The sequence below is a fragment of the Seriola dumerili genome, unplaced genomic scaffold, assembly GCF_002260705.1.
Source record: "Seriola dumerili isolate Sdu_G_001 unplaced genomic scaffold, Sdu_1.0 BDQW01000169.1, whole genome shotgun sequence".
Taxonomy (NCBI): domain Eukaryota; kingdom Metazoa; phylum Chordata; class Actinopteri; order Carangiformes; family Carangidae; genus Seriola; species Seriola dumerili.
In genome coordinates, this window is record NW_019174424.1 from 3,260,429 (window position 1) to 3,275,390 (window position 14,962).

At 41.2% G+C, this 14,962-nt stretch overlaps 1 protein-coding gene across 2 annotated transcripts in view; it reads left to right on the top strand.

Moving 5' to 3' along the window:
• abca3 (ATP binding cassette subfamily A member 3) overlaps positions 1-14,962 on the top strand; it is a 29,377-nt gene that overhangs the window by 7,189 nt on the left and 7,226 nt on the right. For both annotated transcript variants that reach the window (XM_022752588.1, XM_022752589.1), the window contains 19 exons: positions 243-370; positions 2,055-2,220; positions 3,167-3,426; positions 3,521-3,637; positions 4,084-4,204; positions 6,502-6,675; positions 6,813-6,994; positions 8,544-8,690; positions 8,853-8,982; positions 9,079-9,233; positions 9,739-9,894; positions 9,995-10,205; positions 10,629-10,779; positions 11,199-11,297; positions 12,594-12,792; positions 12,885-13,191; positions 13,277-13,544; positions 14,321-14,525; positions 14,661-14,880. In XM_022752588.1, the coding sequence (XP_022608309.1) occupies positions 243-370; positions 2,055-2,220; positions 3,167-3,426; positions 3,521-3,637; positions 4,084-4,204; positions 6,502-6,675; positions 6,813-6,994; positions 8,544-8,690; positions 8,853-8,982; positions 9,079-9,233; positions 9,739-9,894; positions 9,995-10,205; positions 10,629-10,779; positions 11,199-11,297; positions 12,594-12,792; positions 12,885-13,191; positions 13,277-13,544; positions 14,321-14,525; positions 14,661-14,880 (3,396 nt within the window). The remainder of the gene's footprint in view (positions 1-242; positions 371-2,054; positions 2,221-3,166; positions 3,427-3,520; positions 3,638-4,083; positions 4,205-6,501; positions 6,676-6,812; positions 6,995-8,543; positions 8,691-8,852; positions 8,983-9,078; positions 9,234-9,738; positions 9,895-9,994; positions 10,206-10,628; positions 10,780-11,198; positions 11,298-12,593; positions 12,793-12,884; positions 13,192-13,276; positions 13,545-14,320; positions 14,526-14,660; positions 14,881-14,962) is intronic.

Consider the following 14,962-nt stretch of genomic DNA (forward strand, 5'->3'; position numbering starts at 1 on the left):
AAAGCATGTATGTGGGCATATTCTAGAGCACTTTTCTCTTCAACATTTGACCTGTTGTATTGATAATATTGGCCATAGAATTCAGTATGCTGACTGCGTCTTGACCGACTCCCTGGCTGTTGGTGAGAACAGTGCACCAAGGTCATGCAATGAGATGCGATTGAAAACAGACATACGTGAGATAAATACCATATAACAATTTATTTTTTTTTCCATCTGTGTGTGTGTGTGTTTCTTTCCAGTGCGTGGTTTTGAAACAGAGGAGCAGTTTGAGGAATATGTGAGAAATGACCCTCTTTCAGGAAAACTGTTGGCTGCTGTGGTGTTTGAGCACCCTTTCAGCCATGATGATGAACCTCTGCCCCTAAAGGTAACAGGCAGGACACACACACACACACACACACACACACAACTTAAAGACAGAAGCTACGTCAGGTTTATTTCAAAGCACAGCAGTGCATGCTAACTATGCGACATAATTATAACTATCAGATTGTTGTCTGCACTGAATGAATGTGAAGTAGAATAAAAGTAGAATTGAAACCTATCCTCCTGTGTGTCAAGAAACCCTGACAGAGGATAGATGAATTCACAGGTTCATGCAGTGTGATCCCATATGGGAAAAGCTTTATCTCGGTGTGATGGAAAAATCTGACAGACTTAATAGGATTGAAGGCTACAGACAGCGAAAGCTCACAGCAGCACCGGGGAGACAGAGGTACTCCCACATTTAAGGGTGAATCATCCTCCCATATTTATAGTCGGTCTCATCCTGTGTGCCTCGCTTCCTCTGTTGCTTTCATATCGGTTCAATTCAGCTTTATCGCCCTTGTTGAGCTGAAGCTGAGGGATTGCATACAGCTAGACAACATGGATACACAAATGGTGATAAAACAAAGCGTAATACAAAAACAAATCTTTATTCCAGCTTTTTATGTTTTTATTTCTTCCCTCTGCTTGTCTCAGTCCTATAGATCAGTCTTTCTCAGCCTTTTTGGCACATGACGTGTTAGAATACAGGTGTCCAAAGTCTTCCACCACACCAATATCATATCAATCATTCCATCAGCCTTCTGTGTAGTTCAAAACAGTAACAGTTATACACGTCTAGTAAATTTGGATGTACATAAACAACAGAGAAATTATGTAAACTCTCCTATTTAATTGTTTATCCTATTGTTCCTGTCTTATTGTTTTTGTTGTGCTCATCTTTTCAGCTTATCTTTTCATGAACTCTAACTGGATTGTGTATGAATTTTTACTTTGAACAATGGAAAACAATAAACAAAGGAACATTAATACACAAATGAAAATACTGGAGGTTTTGTCTAAATAACAGGAACATATATTGTGGTATATACTGTACATGGATCAACTGTGAACAGAATCAAAAGAGGCCTATGATATTTAATATGGATTGCTTAAAATGGACAATGATGTATTTGTTTTTCCAAAAACACACTCTAATTCTTTTCATTCACTGCATAGTGTTGGCTTATTTATTGCTTAGTTGATTTATTCACTCTACAAAAAAACTGACTAAGTGAGAGGCACGAAGCCAAGATGATTGCGAGACCTGATGTGTCTTAAACTCACACTTCTCCTCTCCTCTCATCTTTGTTGGAGTCTCCTAACTCTGTTCTCTTTTTGCTCTCATGCACACAGGTGAGCTCAAGTGCTTCTTCCTCAAAACCACCTAAAATACATGTGTAGATGCCACATCCGGCTTGTGAGATGCAGTTGTAACTGTGACAGTAAATTTACTAAAGACCAGCATCACACTAATTTGTAATTCTGTTTGGGTGTCATGCCTTTTTTAAAACCCAAACACATGGATATATATTCCTTTTGAGCAAATGAAATTTAAAATTTTTAAAAAATAAGCTGAACTACTCCACAGTCTTTCCATTGAGCCCCGCTTACAACTGCAAGGTACAGCTGCTGAGTTATACTACAAACTACTCAATTCAGCAGTATTCATGAAGAGCAACTGAAGTTAAGAGCAGTGTGTTGAGGGCATGTTTACTATTCTCTTTTTGCTCTCATGCACACAGGTGAGCTACCACCTGCGATTCTCCTTCACCCCGCGCAACGCCCCACCCAAGGAGAAGTTGGAGCTGAACCCGAACAGTGACCTGGACTGGCACACGCTCAGTCTCTATCCCCTTTTTCAACTGCCAGGGCCAAGAGAGCAGTATGACAAGGAGGGGGGCACTCCAGGTGAGACCGCCCCCCCTTCCCCATCTCCTTCTGTTAGACCTTCCTTGTCTTCGTTTCTCTTTATCTGTGTCTCTCACTTTATCTTTCTTCCTTTTCTTTCTCCTTTTTTGTCTTGTAAGGCAAACCATCGTGTCTGCTTTGATGATACCTGAAACCTACCAAATTGAATATTTTTAAAAACCTCACATTTCTTTGAGGCGTGATTCAAATAAGCATCAGTCCCTCCACAAAACAATGCCAAATAGGTCTTTACTTAGGGATTATTGTTGATGAAAAGGCTCTTAATTTCTATAGCAAGCTCTCTTCAGGCTGTGTTTCCATGGCAACCATGTCTCTGCACATCTTCGGCACGATTGGTTTTATCCACTTTTGGCACTATCAGGATACAGTGCGCCCTTGCATCGTTGGGACATTTGTTAGGTGTCGGGCACCGTTCAGGAGGCATCAGATGCTCTTAACGTAATCTTCACATTTGTCCCTCAGGTTGTTTGATTTGTTGGGTTTAAATGATTTGATTAAGGTGAATTGAGGGTTGGAGGAGACACTGTTCTGCTGTCACCTCATCAGGCCCAGACCTTTTTTCATAATGAAGTTCCACAGTTGAATGTTACTATAATGGGATGAAGAGGCATACTCCAAAAGATGAAGTCATCCTAACAGCATAATTTACGCTGACAAGCTTTCAGAATCTCATGAATATGGATTTCCAACCTCCATATGCATAATAACTCACTTTTGTTCCTCATGGCCTTTTGCCCATTTTCATGTTAACTTCTGCAGAGAAGCTAGGACTTTGCCTTTCAGAACCAGTCACTTTGAAAGCGTGGTTGCGCCATGAGAAAATCCTTGGACCCAGATTAACTCATTAATTAAGATTAATTAACCCAGATACAATGGTGGCATTAATATATTTTCTTCATTATTAATATTTATTTTCGATTTTAAGGTTATTACCGAGAGGGCTTTCTGGCGGTGCAGCATGCAGTGGACCGAGCCATCATGCACTCTCACAACAGAACAGCTGCTGCCTCCCTGCTGCGACAGATCAGAGTGGTCCTGTCACGGTTTCCTTATCCTCCCTTTATATATGATGTCTTCATCCTGGCCATTCAGAACCAACTGCCCCTAGTTCTGGTGCTCAGCTTCACTTACACTTCCCTCAACATAGTACGAGCCGTGGTGCAGGAAAAGGAAAGGAAGCTCAAGGTGTGTTTGTGTGTCTCTAAACAGGCTCTTATTCTGTTGCTTTAAATAGGTAATAAAACTGTCAGACTGATCCTTTACCTCTGCCTTTTCTTAGGAGTACATGAGGATGATGGGTCTCAGCAATTGGCTCCACTGGAGCGCCTGGTTCCTCATGTTCTTCCTCTTCCTCTCCATTTCAGTCTTTTTTGTTACTCTGCTGCTCTGTATCCAGGTGAGTTTGTGTTACACATCATTGTGTATCATTACTTAATCCACATTCCAACACTTATTACCTTTGCAACATGTTTAAGCAAGGAAAAGCTAATACAATATTATTATCAATAGTACAGTATGTGCAATATGTACTTGCACAAATGTTCAACCAAGCAGTAGCAATATTTCATACAATATATCCTGAGAGGCTGGGCTGGTTTTGAAAAAGCTAAAACCAAGTGAAAAAGAGGGAACGAGAAAATTGTCTTAAACCAAATCTTCAGATATGAAGTAACACTCCTATTTTATCATATTGGCCAGTTCATGATAATCATATATTTGTTTCAAGCAGTGTAGTTATTGAGAAATGATGATTGAAACATTAGGTGCAGGATTTTTTTGTACAGAGTTGTACATGCTTCAGCAAGACATAACTGGGCACTGGAACTGAATGTGTTGTTTCAGGTGAGCCCTAACGGAGCAGTGCTGACCTACAGTGACCCCACGCTGGTCTTTATCTTCCTGCTCCTCTTCACTGTGGCCACCATCAACTTCAGCTTCATGATCAGTGCCTTCTTCTCACGAGGTGTGTGTGTCTCCTGTGTCTGTCCACTCTTTTCTGGAAGATAATTATGTCTGTTTTTGACCACCAGTCTCTTTCTTTGTACTGCATGGGTGGTCAAATGCCTTTTTTTTTTTTTTTTTTAACTACACTCTCCTGCTTCATTTTGCTGAAAAGTACAGTGTGTGCAACAGTGTGTGGTCCCTCAGATGTAGGTCAAAGTGTTTGCTGTTTTCTTTTCTCCCTCCTCAAAGCATAAAAGCAGCAATAAAAGGCTCTGGAGCTATAAAAAAAACTTTAAACCACACAAAGATCTGAACAGAGAGGAGTTATGCTCCAACTTGCACACTATAATTACACGTATTGATCATCTGTGGAAGTGTAAATATTATTGTTAACTAATCCCTAATATAGTTATCATATTTTGTATGGTGCCATTTCTTGGTGGAAAGAAATGTTTGGTTCACTTTAAAATTTAGCTAGCTACTTGTTGATCTGAGCTTTTTCCATCTTCAGCCACCGGGAATTAAAACCGTCTGTCTGGCCCTGAACAGCATTGGCAATAAAGAAAACCATTTACATCTTATCTCCCTCCTTTGTCACATCTCTCTTCCCTCTCCCTCTTTGCACTTTCCCCCATTCAGAGCTTCTCATTCAAACCCGCATCCATCCCCTTCCAACTTTCTCAGCAGAGCAGCTCAGATTGCGAGTGCTTGTCAGCCTCCGTTTTACTTTGCCTTTTGCAAAGCAGTCGCACACATGTCCTTATTTAGCAGCCATATGTGCAAGTTTATTTTGTTGTTGGCTTCTACAATTATGATCAAGAAACCCAAACTTGATTATGATGAAGCTTTAAAAGCCTTTCGTCCACAGGGGCGCAGGAGAAAAGAGACTGGAAAAGCTTCAGTTTTGTTGGTTCACAATGAGGTGTTGAATTTCTCTCTCCATTAATAATATTGTATTTCTGCACTCTGAGCAATGTAATGTGCTCTGTCACCTGCCCAGACAGTTTTCCTTTATTGCTTTGACATAATGAGACTCTCTACCTTAGGTGTAATTTTTTAATCTTGACCTGCTCTTCCTCTCTTCCTCCTGCTGTCTCTGCCCAGCTGCATTCTTTTAGGTCCATGAATAATTGTCCAACTGTAATATTTGACAGCCTGAAATAAAATAGTGCTGCTTAACGTAGTGGACAAAATAATTCAAAGAAACCACATAATCATGTTGTTTTCCCTGTGACACTGTAATCCCTGAAATCCCAACTGACCAAGCGTTTTCCTTCTAAATCATGATTTTTGGACAGAAGAAGAAAGAGGATGAAATGAGGGGCTTTTACTGAAAATAGGCCAGGCCAACAGAAAGGATCCTTCAGTGCCCTTCTTGGCCGTTTTTGAACAAAGAGGGACTTCTTTTTTCTTCTCCTGGCTGTGTGCAGCTGTCTGGATACTTCTCCCGACCCACCATGCTTTTTATGCCTCTAGGCTGGTGACAGCCACAGCCTGAGGCATTATGTTTTTTGGGTTCTCCATACATCCATACATCCATACGTCCATACATCTATACGTTCATACATCCGTACGTCCGTACGTCCTGTGCTTGTGAATGCAATATCTCAGGTACACCTTGAGGGAATTTCTTCACATATGGTACAAACATTCACTTGCACTCAAGGATGAACTGATTAGATTTTGATGGTCACAGGTTAAAGGTCAAGGTCACTGTGACTTCACAAAACATGCTTTTGGCCATAACTCACAAATTAATTTGTAACCAGATAAAATGATAAAGTGATGACATTTTGTATCCAAATGGTCAAAGGTCAACTTCATTGTGACATCATAATGTTCTACAAAAACACTTCTGGACATTATTCAGTGCTGTAACTTTGGAACAGAGGGGAAGATTGTGACCATATTTCCTGGCACTTGGCTGGTTAGCAGAGGCATACAACTGCGAGGCAGTAATTCTAGTTAGGAATAGATAATGGCACTTAATCAATGCATGTTCCTCACAGGCTCCAAATGTCACGCTGTCTGCCACAAGTGCTCTTTTGAGAGATCTTGTCAGGCTGTTCGGGAATGGAAATAAAAACGGCTGTGAAAGTGTTTCATTCTCCTCATCCAGAGTACTCAACTACAATGCGAAACGGAAATGTTCTACATCTGTAGTTGTAACAACAAACAAGAGTGACAAGAGCTTCAGTTGCTCTGTTCAGTTTAGTTTTTTCTTTGTCAAACCTTATATTGTTTAAGGCTACATGAATATTGCTATCATTCAGCATCCCGTCAACCACTGATTCTTTCTTTCATGTCTTGCTACAGCGAATGTGGCGGCAGCAGCGGGAGGCTTTATTTATTTCCTGAGTTACCTGCCTTATTTGTTCCTGTGGCCACGCTACGACTTACTCAGCCATGTCCAGAAGGTGTCAGCCTGCCTTATCTCCAACGTGGCCATGGCCATGGGTGCTCAGCTCATAGGAATGTTTGAAGGCAAAGGTGAGACCTGATGTTGTGTTCAAAGTAAATTATGTCAAACTGCAGTCCATGAATGTGGTACTATTCTTTGTTTCTGTATGTCATTTAAAACATTGTTTTTTTTTTGTTTTGTTTTTTTTGTCCGTTTTTCTCTGTAGGTACGGGAATCCAATGGTCTAACATATTTGACTCTGTGACGGTGGATGATGACTTCTCCCTGGCCCAGGTTCTGGCCTTGCTGCTGTTTGACTCTGTGCTTTATGGGCTGGTGGCCTGGTACATGGAGGCAGTTTTTCCTGGGGAATACGGAGTGCCTCTACCATCATACTTCTTTGTTCTGGTATGATGCACAATAAGCCGCTCACACATGCATGCAAATATACATTCACTAAGGATGTAACCAAATACAGATACATTAGTGGGACGAACAGATAATTCAGTTAAAACAGATATTGATGTTTCAGATAATTGCAAGCAGCAAACAATTAAACTGAAGTTGCATTTAGCTCTTTTTGTCCCTCCTCACTGTGGCTTTAGTCTCTACAGCAGCATCAGTTACTAATTCAAACATGACAGAAGTGTACCAAAAAAGGGGAAGTCATGCATAAGCAAAAAAGCACCTAATCATTTACATGGTTATTGTAATTGCCTTTCTCAGTAACAGTGTAATGTGGTTTCTGTGATAATCTACAGTAACATATATTGTCAAAGTTCAACATATTTTTTGATGAATTTGTATTTATTGATTACTTCATATTGTTTTAAGTGCATAAACTAGAAATATACTCTCATTTAGTTGAAAAGCGGTTTACTTTTGGCTTCCCAATGAGTTCTCACAGGCATTTATATTCATGTTGTAATCAAACAATGAAATTGGAAATCAGATAAAATCATTCATGGATTTTTTTTTTGTGTTAACATTTGTCCAACTGTCCACAATCTGTTTGAAAAACTACTAAAGGTTCATACAAAGTGTGTGGCAATAGCAAATAATTCGATTTTTTTTAATTTAATAGATAAGGATACGAAATGAGACAATAACTTTGAAAAGCTAGAAAAAAGGTAGACAACCGAAATTCACTCATTCAAGGGATATGAAACTTGTGTTACCAGTGCAGCAATATTCGTGCACATTGTGCTCAAATGCTGCAAATGGGTGGTGTTCAGCATTCAGAACATCATCGGGTTGTTGCAGGGTCAAGGTAGAGATCTCTCCTGAGAGAAATTGTCTTAAGATTAAAGAAATTCCTGCACTCAGTGAAAGTGGGTCAGATATAGTGACAGCGGAGGGGATTGAAAACGAGAGGTCACAACATATCGGCCAGAGGAAGTCTTTGTGTTCAACTAGCTAGAATAACAGGAAATGTCTGAGTCTGTTCAGCCAACACAAATAAGGTTTATCTTTCTAACAACTGTGGACAATAAAGAAATGACGTGCCTTTACACATAAAAATAAACTCATGCTAGCCCATTTCCCAGTAATCAGGAATTCAAGAGACTGCCAGCAGGGTGTGGATTAGATGTTGACGCACTTTATTCTATGTCCATTGTGTGCGTGGGTGTGAGATGCTGCCTCTACAGTGTAGAGTGGAGGCTTAACTCTGGATTTTAGGAAGGGAGGTTTGCTTGGGGAAACGATCCCCTCTAATGTGGAGTGCCCATTAGCCCATTATCTCTTTCTCGTGTCTTTATGAATGATTGTGTTCCTCAACCTACCTTGTTGCATCCTGTAATTACCTTACTTCATTGATAAAAGTTGTGAGAAATATATAGAGGAGATATGTTAGAAATGAATACTGAAATTGTAAAGTACTATTTTATACAGGTTTTCTTGTTAACTAAGGCCATTTTCATCTCACTCATCTTACTCTCAATATCCACATCTGCAGCCTTCATACTGGTGCAGCAGCCCTCGCATGGCTTTGGTGAATGAGAAGGAGGAAGAGGAGGATGCAGAAAAGGCTCTGAAAGGAGAGTTTATTGAGGAGGAGCCAGCTGGTCTAGTCTCTGGGATCAAGATCAAACATCTTGTTAAGGTGAGTATGATGACCCAGAGGGTCAGCATGTCCCCTTACAGTAAATTAGTGCAGATGGTACAGACAGTCATTAAACATCTACTGCAGTAGTCAGATGGTAGATAAGTAACTTTTTTTCCTAAGGTAGTGCACATAAATGTTTTGGATTGAACCCCTCAACAGGAATTCAGAGTGGGAAACAAGACACGGAAGGCAGTGCGAGATCTTACACTGAACATGTTTGAAGGACAGATCACAGTGCTGCTGGGACACAATGGTGCTGGGAAGACCACAACGCTGTCCATGCTGACAGGTGAACAGGACACAGACCAAGAAAATACTCCCACACACAATCATAGATGCCACCTAAATGATATTAACCCAGTTGCCCTCATCCTTGTGCTTGCAGGTCTCTTTCCTCCCACCAGTGGCAGGGCTTATATCAATGGTAATGACATCTGTCAGGACATGGCTCTGATTCGCCGCAGCCTGGGTCTCTGTCCCCAGCATGACGTACTGTTTGACAACCTTACAGTCAGAGAGCACCTGCTCTTCTACGCACAGGTACTCGCACTATCACGCTCATATGTACAAAAACTCAAACATGCGCACCATATATATATATATACACACATTCTCTTCAGCTGAATCTTTCTACTTATTGTCATGCACTCACTCAATGTTATTGTGTCATGGTTACATTGTTTCCATATTGTACATTTATTTAATGTTTAATTATGAAAATAAAATAAATAGACAATAAATAGAAACTAGAACACAAGAAAATACACACAAAACGGCAAAAAACACTTTTTCATAATTATTACAATACATTTCCATAACTATTGTCAGTTTTCCTTTACCAGTAAATGCAGCTTTAGTTTAGCATTTATTTGTCCACGAGTGTCATTACGAGCAATCTTTTCCTTGGCTTTCCTTTTCCGTGTCCTTCCACAAAAGCACTTTATGATACCAGTTTCTTTCCCAGTTCCTATAAACACTAAATGTGAAATAGATGCTGGTAGTTTAGTCTCTTTGTAATCTGTATCATTTTCTGCCTCATATCCAGTTGAAAGGCTACTCCAAAGAAAAGATTCCAGATGAGGTGGACAGAATCATCCGTATCCTGAGCCTTGAGGACAAGCGGCAGGCTCGCTCCAAGACCCTCTCTGGTGGCATGAAGAGAAAACTCTCTATTGGCATCGCTCTCATTGGAGACTCCAAGGTAAAGTAGTTCACAACCATTATTCACCCTCATTCCTTTTGTCCTATCTTTCCAGCTCCTTAACGTGTCTTTTTCTTTTCCTCACTCTACCCATCTCCAGGTTGTAATGTTGGATGAGCCCACATCGGGTATGGACCCATCAGCTCGACGCGCCACCTGGGACCTCCTGCAAGGGGAGAAACGTGGTCGCACCATTCTGCTCACCACACATTTTATGGACGAGGCCGACCTGCTCGGTGACCGTATCGCCATCATGGCAGGAGGAGAGCTGCAGTGCTGTGGGTCACCACTATTCCTTAAGAACAAATACGGTAGGTGAAGGGTGGAGTGGGAATGGCTTCTGCAGGCTCAGAAAATGGCGCTAACCAGATGTCGTCTTTTTCTAGAACTGCACAGATATAGTAATGTTTTTGTCTTTGTGTAAAAATAAACACAAAGCGCATTTATACTTTACAACTTTTCATATAAATTATATTATAAATTATAAATTTCAGAGAGAATATTTCTGTTCTATTATACTTTGGTAGAAACGCTTTTCTCTTGAGAACTCAGGCTTACACACTGCACATTATTAGATATAGATGGCCATTCATAATAGAAGTACTTTGTACAACATACCTAGACATTCAGAAGAATTGAAAATCTAGTAATTGAGCTCCATCATTATTAAGTGGGAACGCACTTGATTGCTCCCATTTATTATAAAGGCCTATTCCTTTTTCTTTGCTCACCAGGTGCTGGCTACCACATGGTGATAGTTAAGGATGCTCTTTGTAACGTGTCCGAGATCACCCGCCTTGTCCACATGTACGTTCCTAATGCCACAATGGAGAGCAGCGCCGGAGCCGAGCTCTCCTACATTTTGCCCAAGGAAAGTACGAGCAGGTGAGTCAGTCTGATCTTTGTTCATACGTAGAATACTTACAGTAGCACAGTGGACAGCGTGAAAGTGGCCTAATGGTTAGAAATTACCTCTGCTGAACTGAATGACTAAATGATAATGACTCTGGCCTCTTTGAAAGGAGGCAGCGGACTGGACACAATGTCCCAGAATAGATCAGAAAATTCATAAAAGAATTCAAACTCACATCTTTACATTGTCTAACCTACACTGGATTTGCATCAAACCTTTTCTCCTGTTTGTTAGTTTGGTAATATATAATTTAATTCCAAAACACAGTGATACACAGTGAAATTTGGCAGCTTTACATTCATGAAGAGCTCATACTGAATGAGTGCATTTATCCCACTGAAGTTGTGCGTAATGTTTTTCCCTGAATTACGCTATTTGTGGTTCCTTTTAGGTTTGAGCTGCTGTTTGCTGAGCTGGAGATGAACAGAGAGGAACTGGGCATCGCCAGCTATGGTGCTTCTGTGACCACTATGGAAGAGGTTTTCCTCAGGTAGGAAAAACATCACATGTTAGAACATGATGGTTTTTTTAATTTCCTATATCAGCAGGATCTGACTCTTGCAGTAACTCTCCTGCTGCTAGGCACATTTTCAATTAAACAGCAATTTCACCTCTGGACTGATAGAGATCAGTGTAATGTACAAAGGAAGACATTTTATAGCATATTAGGCAATAGAAAGTGGGTTAAATATATATGAAATTTAAAAACCCATGTTATCATAAATCTGCAATCATACATCTATTTTTGAAGCTTAATAACCCTCTGGAGTCCATGTTGATTTTGGTTCTTTAAAACGTTCTTATCCCACATTCATGAAATCCTTTTTTTCTGAGCACAAACTCGGCTATGAGTCTGATTTCACATTTCGTCAATATGACAAAGTAATAAACATGAATCCAAAATCTGAGAAAAACAATACAGGCACTAACATGAAATATTCTTTCCCTATTTGCACACACAAATACTGCAACTGCACCACAACTTGGTCCAAAAAGAAACAATTTTAAGTTTTTTTTTTATGCAGCTGATAAGTTTGTCTTCTCTCCTTTGCTCACACATCTCAGTCCCAGCCGCCTGCTGCTTACTGAGCAGTTATTTTTTGCTTCCCTGTGGACTTGATCTGTGTATCTGTGGCAACGAGCACTAGAGCACTGCCACAGCGAAGCTAACACTGCACGCTTCTTCATCTAGCACGAGTGAATGGCATTGTAATTGGCGTTACCGAGAATGTTTGTTTCACAGCAGGCATCCGTATTTACAGATCATACCGAGGGTCCACCCTCGTGTTGTGGCCATATATGCTACACACCAAGCATCAAACACGTCACTAAGAAAAGCTGCTGTTTGAACATTTGGCCAGCTTCCTTCTGGCGTCCATTATTTTTGAAGCCAAGTAAAATGACTTGTTAGTGTCTGTTAGATGGTAACACTGCTACTGTTAAGGCTGTTTTATTTCATTCTTGATTACATTCTTGTAATCATTAATACCAAATTAAATACTTAAATAACAACATCTGATGACCAACAGTATTATACTAAATGATGTTGCAAATTCTGATGTCATTAGTTCAGACATATTTTTTTTTTGATTTTATTTTCTTAGTTTTGTTCATATTTTTGTCATTTAATTCCACAGAAAAAAAGGTTTAGAACAGACTTGTAGGTATATGAAACTAGGCTAGGATCATTGCATTGGATTATTTCTCTAGTTTGTTGCTGTCAAAACTTTTGATGCTGTGGTCAGTACATCGGTGGATAATCACGGTATAAATTTTGTGTTTTCAGAGTGGGTAAGTTGGTAGATTCTAGTTTGGACATCCAGGCTATCCAGCTACCCGCTCTGCAGTACCAACATGAGAGACGGTCCCATGACTGGACCACAGATGATGCCAGCAGCATCAGCGGCATGACTGATATCACCGACTTCACAGACAGTGGCACACTCATCTCTGAGGACTGCTCCAACATCAAACTGAACACGGGGGTGAGATAAGAGGAAGGAAACTGATGCTTCTCATGTATTTTGCATATCATTCATACTGCTCACATTTCAGTTCCCCTTTCTTCCTCCTACAGGTCAGACTGCACCTGCAACAATTCTATGCCATGTTCCTGAAGAGGGCGTTGTACAGCTGGAGAAACTGGAAGGTAATGGTGGCGCAGTTCCTGGTTCCTTTGGTCTTCACTGTCGTGGCCTTAGTTGTGGCACGCACCTTTCCCAATCACCAGGATGCTCCTCAGCTGAGGCTGGCGCTCAGTCGCTACGGCCCCACCAGGGTCCCTTTGGCTCTGCAGCCTGGGGCAGGTCCCCTGGCCTCTGCCCTAGCAAATGCATACAGTTCACAGCTCTCTGCCCAGCTAGGCCAACTCATCAACATCACTGGTAAGCACAGTGAGACAGGGACTTGGTTTGACTGCTTAGCTGAGTATTTACTGACCATAGGTCCTCTTCCTCTTGCTCCCCTCAGACTTTACTGATTACATCCTGACTCAGGCAGAGGAAGAGGGCGGCAGCTTTAATGAGCGCTGTGTCGTGGGTGCTGCTTTCCGTGGCAGCCAGTATGCTGAAGCAACAGCCTACTTCAACAATGAGGGCTACCATACACCTGCTACAGCTCTCACGATGGTGGACAATGCTCTGTTCAAACTTCTAGCGGGGCCGAATGCTTCCATCCAGACGGGCAATTACCCCATGCCACGCAACCTGTCTGAGGTCGCCCAGAGCCAGCTCACAGAGTGAGTAAAGGGGGTGAAGAGCTATTTGTTTCATATCAAGAACTTAAAACATGGTAAATTAAGTGATTTGAAAAGAGCAGGGAGAGATATGTGAAGAGAGATGAGTTCTAACATGATTTACAAACAAACTCACTTCCATCATGTAAAAATGATGTAGATTTCCAAGGGATGACTGTCCATGTGATATGACAAGAAAGGTTAGATCCACTTTATGAATATGAGTCATTCTGATGCACTGGTTTAAGCATGAATTTGAAATTCATCCATTAAAAGAAACTTCCAAAAGGACTTTGATAGATTTAACCTCCAAGTAATTTTGTGTAGCCATCATACTGACAAAAACAAGTCCAACTGATTTATTAAAGTGGTTACAATCAAAATTTTTCTAAATAACAGATGACGATGTCTAATGTGAAAGGGGTCACTGGTAGTGATGAACCTACAGAGAGTTATCACCTGAATCTGCAGCTCCCCTCAGCTTGATGGAGCTTTATAGTTTCAGCTCACTGTTCACTCTCACTGCTCCCATTGTTAGTCCGCTTTCATCAAAAAAACTCTAAGAATTGACCTTACACTTTCTCCTCAGCAGCAAAGAACAATTCTACCAGACACAGTTAGTGACTAGCTGGTGAATATAGGAGAACATTTAGAAGCAAAGGAGTGAGAGATTTCCTCCAACAGGTGGTAGACACCAAAAACGGAGCAAAAATAACTGTGAATGTTGGACTATGTTGCCAGACACACAACCCCAAATGAACTCAGTCATTCTTTCCTAGGGGTAAGATGGGTTTTGCCATCGCCATCAACCTGATGTATGGTATGGCCTCCCTGTCCAGCACCTTTGCCCTGCTGCTCGTTACAGAGTCGTCCATTAAGTCCAAGCATGTGCAGCAGGTCAGCGGCGTCTACCTTTCAAACTTCTGGTTCTCAGCCCTGCTGTGGGACCTGGTCAACTTCCTGCTGCCCTGTCTCCTCATGTTGGTGAGTATGACATCTGATATTACTTATGGGGATTAGGATACTGACATGACAAGAGTGGTCAGGATAAAAATATAGTATGCATGGAAGTGATGTAAATGGTACACTCTCATGTCTTAATGTGTGTTTTGGTCTCAGGTGGTATTCCAGGCGTTTGGAGTCAAGGCTTTCGTAGAGGATAACCACCTGGTAGATGTGTTGCTCTTACTGCTGCTCTATGGCTGGGCTGTTGTTCCTCTTATGTACCTACTCAGCTTTTTCTTCTCCACTGCTGCTACCGCCTACACTCGTCTCACCATCTTCAACATGATCTCTGGCACGGCCACCTTTCTGGCTGTCACCATCATGACCATCCCAGGTGAGAGGAGACACTGGCTTCCAGCTCTGGTAAACATCGGTAAAGTGTCTCAAATTACCATGCTGGGCAGAATATAAGGTGT